General features: G+C 32.9%; 1 protein-coding gene across 1 annotated transcript; it reads right to left on the bottom strand.

The window, feature by feature from the left end:
* Positions 1–2,138: 2,138 nt before the first annotated feature.
* fz2 (frizzled 2) lies at positions 2,139–4,737 on the bottom strand. The gene has a single exon (XM_075369263.1). The coding sequence runs from the start codon at positions 4,725–4,727 to the stop codon at positions 2,895–2,897; it is 1,833 nt and encodes a 610-aa protein (XP_075225378.1). The 5' UTR covers positions 4,728–4,737; the 3' UTR covers positions 2,139–2,894.
* Between the last annotated feature and the right edge of the window lie 3,163 nt (positions 4,738–7,900).

Genomic DNA, 7,900 nt, shown 5'->3' with positions numbered 1-7,900 from the left:
TACGAAGAAAAATTAATATTTAGTTTTACCGAAAAAAATAAATTTATTGAAGTATTTTAGAATAATATTCATAATTATAGAAATTAGATTTTTCTCAAATTATGGATACAAAATATATTCGGGCATTTTAAAAATATAACTAATCGTCATTTTATCTATTATTATTATTATTATAGTTGCATTATATCTTTACCGTGAATAAAGATAAAATTAAAAATTAATAAATTTTAAAATTAAAAATTTACATTATAATAACCATAAAATATTGACAGGTGGCTTATTTATTTCTAATTCATTTTCAGCAAACTAATACAAAATTTTTATTTTAACAAAATAAAGAAAAATTACCCTTTTTTGGTTACAGTTTAACTTAATCCCGTCTTATTTCCTGTGAAACTTACACAAGTAAATTCTACTATTATCCATTAATCCGTTAATTGTAAATTTTTTCTTACCAAATGTGGTTATTTTTTGATTAAGTTATTCCAGCTACTGACGACGTTTCATTCAAGTAATAGCTATTTCAATCTGGAACAGTTTTTAAAAATACTGGTATATGATGTTAAGCTGAATAAGAGTAGAAAAGTGATCAGGAAGTAAAATAAGATCACTCCTGATTTGTTTTATAAGCTTAAAACTGGTCGACAAATTTATAACACGAGTAATTATAGATGATATCACGTAGAGAATATATTTCGCAATATTATAGGAATAGAAGGGAGAAAAAATACTTCTTTGAAAGATGGTAGAAAAAGATTAAAAAATCTTCTAGAATTTTATAACATATTCAAGAAGCATTTAGTAAATATTTCAGTCGGTACATAAATTGGTAAATTATTTATTCATAAATATTAGGGACCGTGCGTGAATGCATTTGTTTATATTAATGCAAAAAAAGAAAACTTTGCATTTGCTGTTTTACTTACAGTCCGTTTCCATGAATATTTAATATTTTAAACAAAAAATACGTATAACCTAAATAAATAATTTTTCCAGGAATACAATTTATGCGCAGGCTGTTAGTATTAAATTATTTATTTTTTCTACGTTGTATTTCTTAAAATTTAAGTAATAAGTTACATAATTTTATAAGCAGTAGAATAGTATTCTTTCGTAACGATAAACGAAAAGACGGTTGGAAAATTTTAAGAGAGGTATAGGTAATGTTAGCATGTTAGGAGGCAGTATATTACTCTTTATCATGGAGCATTTATTTCGCATGTAACTGGACACCGGACTTCATGCATTTTACGGCATGATAAATTTTGAACGTTGATTTATCTTTACCAGTTGTTTAAAAATTTACACTCTCCTTATTAAATAATATCGTAAGATTCTTTCTTTTTTTCAGTTATTTTTTTAAATTAGCATTTTTAATACGTAATGTATGGTTTGGCCTTAATTTTCTTATTAAAAAGCACGATAATTAAATAAATTACACTGCCGGTAACATTTATACTAAATTTAATGATCTCTTGTATAATCCAAATGTTTATATTTTTAAAAGAAGTAAATTACATTTTTATTCTAGCAACACAAAGTATAAAAATATATGATTATATACAAAAAAAAGAAAAAAAGTTATATACATGTATATAATTTCTCATTTTAAAATAATTTTACGGTCAGTTACTTGTTTATTTTTCTCAGGTAATAATATATAACATTAATCTACTAAAGATAAAATTATATTTATTCCCAAAATTATTTTTTTTAACGTAACCTACGTGAGCATTTCCGTTATTTTGAACCATAAATTTCTGGAGTATAGTAAGAAAATATGTCATTAATCAGTAAATTCTAAACAGTATTTTTAAGTATAAAAAAATTATAATACAAAAATATTTTAAAAGTATAACCACAATTTTTAGTTATAATAATAAAACTATGAGATTTTGTTTCATTATTGCACTTTTTTGTTGTTATTTGATTAATTATTACGTAATACGAGGTTTTGTAACCTATAATAAATAGTTTTGTAAAATATTTAACTTTGAATTATATAGATACGGAAGGTCCCCGGGTTACAAACTATCTAAAATGTAATATCTAAAACGTACTTCAAACACAAGGTCGTATTGTCATGAAAATGTTATTTCATCAATCGACGGATTGTTTATGAAACTCATCAGTTTTGTCATTTGAATGCGAAGATTATGTAAAATTAACATAATAGTAGCATTATATTAAAAAAAAAATTGTATATAACATATTCAGGAGACGTTTTGTAATTACAAGCAAAAGGAAAACGGTAATAATTTCAGTAAATTTTAAAAGGTAAATTCTCAAATATGTTATGTTGTAAGCGTAACGTCGGTAAGTGGAGGGACCTTCTGTGTCTAATTAATATCGGCTCCAGTATATCTTAAAAGAAATTAATATGTTTATTTTTAATCGATTTTGCCCAGCTCAAAATAGTTCCGATTAAAATAATACAAATTTCAGTCGGTAAATAAATAATAATTTAAACAGATTTCACAGATGTTACGACATTTTACGATTACTTTTGAGTTATACTACACCCGATATTATAGTTTCCAAGTTGAAAATTATAAATTGATCAGGCAGTAACATATCACAGGTTTCCTAGTAGAATTACGCTGGAAATTTAGTTTTGTAAGTCAAAGATCGTATTTCTCAAATTCTATTTGCACACTTATGAATCTCACATCACACAGCACAGTTAAACACTTATTTTTTTCATTATATAATAAACTATACTATACAGTTTGTACTTTATCGAACTAAAACCGCTACAATCTGTCTGAGGAAATCAAAACCACCGCGACCGTTCGGGTGTCGACACCATGTTAGATAGGTCCGTAATTACTCAACGCATGATCACAAGAATCCTCCGAGTGTCTGGTAGGGCCGGTCGGGCCGGAAGGTTGGCGTCATACGTGACTGAGAGGTGCGATGTGAGGCCCGGCCAAAAGAGTTCCGCTTTCTCCTGCCGGTAGGACGTACTGCTGTTTGACTACGCGTTGTTTTCCAGGATTCATGAGCACGGGATGCGGCGGACCGGATCCGACAATCCGCCGCCACAACCTTCTCCACGAACCGAGCGTTTTTCCAGACCAGATCCAAACTCCAGAGGTAATGCCCACGGCAAGGGCCATGAAATATTTGAGCATAAGGACGGAGTATAAAGGACGCACTCTCGCCCTTTCGCACTGACAGACCAACGGCTCCATCCAATCGTCGTATTGTGTCGACTCGTACAAATGACATCCTATAACTATGATCGCAGGCACCATGTATAAAACACTGAAGATGCCGATTCGAATCATCAGTTTCTCTAATTTATCGGCTTTACTTCGTCCCGATAGACCTCCTTGCTGTTTAATAACGTTTCGTATCCTAAATAACGATATGAAACCGCCCAGTAGAAAGGACAACCCCAATAATAAATAGACCAAAAGAGGTCCTAAAACGAACATCCTGAGGTTATCGGGATTCTGATTGCCGACATAGCATATACCGGCGACAGGATCTCCGTCTACCGCTTGCATGACGAGTACTCCGATAGCTTTCACCGTAGGAACGAGCCAAGCCGCCAAATGAAAATACTGTGAGTATCCGGCGATGGCTTCATTGCCCCATTTGAGACCTGCCGCTAAAAACCAGGTAAACGATAACACGACCCACCATATCGATGAAGCCATTCCGAAGAAATAAACCAGTAGAAATACTAATGTGCACGGAATAGGACCGGAGGCGCTGTAACGAATCATGCGACCCTCGCAGGCGACTTCATCGTGACCTAAGAATACCCTTATCAAGTAACCGATGCTGACCATAAAATAACAGGCCGAGAGGAAGACGATAGGGCGTTCAGGATATTTGAATCGTTCTGTGTCTATCAGGAATGTAGTAAGCGTCATTAATGTCGAAACGCAACACAGTCCGGACCATAACGTGATCCACATAGAAGCAAACTCTTTTTCTTCTTGATTAAAAAACACACCGTGGCAAGGAAAAGCGCAGTTGTTTTCACCGCCGACCGTAACGCTGCGATTATAATGAGGAGAATCGCGATCGATAATTATTAACGGCGGGCGGCAACGGCAGTCGCAATCTTTACCTCCTCCGTCACCAGACGTCGAATGAAACGGTGGACATCCTTTACCTCCCTTACCCTGACGGCAGCGAGATGGCGGTAGAGGTGGCGGCGAGTTAGGCCTTCTGGTAGGTCGTGGCGATGTCGGTGTCGGATAATCCGTTCTATTATTTTGCTCCATACACAGATTCTCTGGATCTCCGTTGTACGGTAGCTTTTCGCACGCCATACGTTCCGGCCACTGAAATCCATACTGTTGCATAAGAGGAGCGCAACCCGATCTTGCGCGTTCGCACACGCTACGACATACCGGTAACGGTTTATGGTAATCTTCAATGCAGATAGGCGCGTACATAGAGCACAGAAAGAACTTGAGATCCGGCGAGCATTTGATTTCTACTAACGGCCAAAACTGGTGCACTTCCAGTCCCGCCTCTTCTTGAGTATCGTGGTTCAGTTCGTTCGGCATGGATGTCAAATTGTATCCGATGCCTCGACACATCGGAATCGTGATTTCCTCGCATCGTGAAGTCGCAATATGAGATGACGTACCGCTACTACCTGCTCCGCCGGCTCCACCGCCGACGACAACCGGCTGTAAATCTCCTCCTGTCGTTTCCAGCCTCAGTAAGAGCAACACCAGTCCGGCTAACAACATCGCCTCCATCAAAACCTTTCCTTCATCACTTCCTGTAACAAAAAGAAACACAGATTCATTAAATAAAATTTTACGTAATTTTAAACAAACTATATGTAAACAAAATGTATATTGATGATACAATCGCAACGAAATCGTAAAACATTACCGAGATTCCGTAATTAAATTTGTTTTGAATGGAATTTTCCCCCTTCGAAGCTAAACTATTGAAAACCAATTTATTCGTTTGACTCAAAGAAAAATACATGCGATTTCTAAATACATTCTGATAAAAAAATTGACATGGAGCATAAATAAACAACTTTTCTCGGGCAGAATAGTCCTACAGTGCGTTCGTAATAAATTATAGGCAAGAAACTGTCAAAACGTATATTATCATCTTAATCGGACGAGACAGGCGTTGAACTACATTCTACTGATCGGAAGTCACTTTCTTGTTTACAAAAACAAAATGTACGGAAGAAAAAATGGATATATCCCAGCTCATTTCTGTTCAAGTAATGTAACGATTCTTGGAGAAAGGTATGCGCTGTACCGTATACTTTATTTTATATTCTTTATAGCTCAGATTACATTACTCGCTTGAGCGAATAAGTTGTAGGTATTTTTATGATAAAGTCTAAGTTTTATAGCGCCTTAAAATATTTTCTTTAGAAATATGTTAAAAAATGTTGATTTTTAATATAAAAAAAATCGACGAATATTTATTCGTTTTTATAGTAATTTTTATAATATGCAATTAATATAATAAAAAAAGTTTTTAAATTTAACAAAATATATTTTAATTGCATTTCGGATTCATGAACTCTACTTCTAATTAAATAGCTGAGCGTAGAGTCCGATGGAAAATTGTAGTGTATTATTATTAACTTTTGCTTCGTAATTTAGTTAAACGGAGGTACAAGTACTGTATTCACTATAATATAAGGCCAGTTTTAGTAGTAGTTACAATCGAGTTAACAAGCGCAGGATATTAAAGCGGCAATGAAATTATATTATGTATCATAATACTCAGCCTAACGAAGATCTATCTACGTTCGCTTTCAACATTCGATGACATTATACTTCGTCAGTAATTATGTTCGTCGTTACTTTTTCAATTTCTGTTCCATTATAGAGACAAAGATTTCAAAAGCATAATATAAGGGAAATTGGTTTTGCGGTACATCTTCCTTCCATCCCCTTTTCGGTAAATAACATCTAGCTGTATTCCCTTCCTTGTTTTATTTGATTTTCCCTCTCGTTCTGTCCCTAATGCAGCAGTGCTTTCCATAGCATCAGAGGTTACTATAACCGATTTTCCTTTCTCTTTCCCCATTGGAGCATCGAGTTGGGGGAGAACGGTGTCCCCGGTGTTCTATTGCTAATGGGTGTGACTCACCTAGCGCATTATTTGTCAAGGGGACTCCCTTTATAAAAAAAGAACCGTCGACTCTCAACAGCGTAAAAGCATATCGATTTATTTAAATTCTACTTCCAAAAAAAAGGCTGTGATATTAGTTAATCGACGTATTACAGCCGTATAACTCCGATACGGTGCTTCTGTTAAAATACATGTCTACAAGATATTAACTATCTCTTTAACTATAAGTAGAAGAAAAGTATACACGTTATATAAACTTCGTTACTGTAAATTATATTTTATTAAAAATGCCAAAAAAGGACGGTTTCTTTAATTAGTCTTACCTTCTTTAATATAATCTTTCTTTCAAAACAAACTTAAAAAATGCAATAAATAAGACCAAATATTAAAGATATATACAAAATGAACGTAGAAAAGCGTTCATGTAACTGTATTATCGAGCATGAACTAAGACTGTCAGAAATGAGGGAGTATGTATTATTATTATTATTCTATTTTACTTCAAGTTTTTGAATTTATTTCCTTGAAGTTTAGCGTGAACATATTTGGAACGTCAGTGACATTCCATCATCACAACATTATACTTTCATCATGCTAAAAAAATATATTATTAAGTAATAACGATATATAAACGATTTTAAATCGTCGATATGACCGTATAATTTTTTTTTATTAATGTGCGTATTATAAAAATTAAACATGATGTTATATCTGACCATTCTCGTTTAACACACACACACAACTATCCAAAAATAAAAATTCATTAAAGCAGTTCACGAAAAAAAACCTAAGTAAAATATAGTGGCTAAAGTACAATCGATAAGGAGCATTATTTTTAAGTAACAAATAAAATTAAGAGCAAAATTATAATAAATAATTAATGGAAAGAAAATTGAAACATAAAATTTAGACAATATTAATTTGAATAAAAAAGAGAATAGGATCTAAACGTAATATTAAATAAATTATGCACAAAAATATCGTAGTATTCGTGAGGTCTCAATAATGGCACTTTCTCCCAATTCACTCCTTTTTTATGCTTGGTCTGGCATAATTTATAGACTTAAACCTAAATATAATTAGATTTAGAAAGAGAAAAATTAGTCCTTATTTTACTCTTTAAAGTAGATTTTATTTACTGTTTTTCATTAGCTTTTTGAAGATGATTAATTCACCACACAAGCCCTGCTTGTACATGGAATACAGAATGAAAATTATGTAGCTAATAAAAAAATACCATATCCGACTAGGATTCGAAGACTTTGTGGGTGACGGGCTGAGACTCTATCATTCCATCCCGCAGATCAGGATTTTGAAGTAAATACGCATTGAGCTAACATTTTTAATAATTATTAAAATAATATGTTTCACTACCGCATTTTCTTTCTCCAAAATTTACCATAAAATTATTAATCTCTTTTAATTAAGTAATCTTTTGTGTATAAATTGACTAAGTTTACAGAACATCTTTTTTTCTTTTTTGAAGTATTATACGATTCCTTTTTCCCTAATGTATTCAAGCAGTGTACTATTTAACGACGGAAGAGTACCTTTGTTTGATTTTTTGTAGGATTTGTCCCTGGTGAAACAATTCTAATGTTGCACCAAACGGTGAGCTTGGTATACTTTTGAACGTAAAATATAACTATAAATAAGACGAGATATTTTTTTACTCCTTTCTTTCAAAGAAAAACCTGGGATAAAAATATCCATTATTACTGAGATAGCTATGCCATTTTCGGATGAAATTTGTGAGTCGTTTCGGATTAAAAAGAAACATCAAATGCAACTTATAATGTTTAAAAAAAATCTAAATGTA

Source organism: Lycorma delicatula, chromosome 6 (genome assembly GCF_047948215.1).
Source record: "Lycorma delicatula isolate Av1 chromosome 6, ASM4794821v1, whole genome shotgun sequence".
NCBI lineage: Eukaryota > Metazoa > Arthropoda > Insecta > Hemiptera > Fulgoridae > Lycorma > Lycorma delicatula.
The sequence above is the reverse complement of the archived record's forward strand: the minus strand, read 5'-3'. Positions and strand labels throughout refer to the sequence as shown.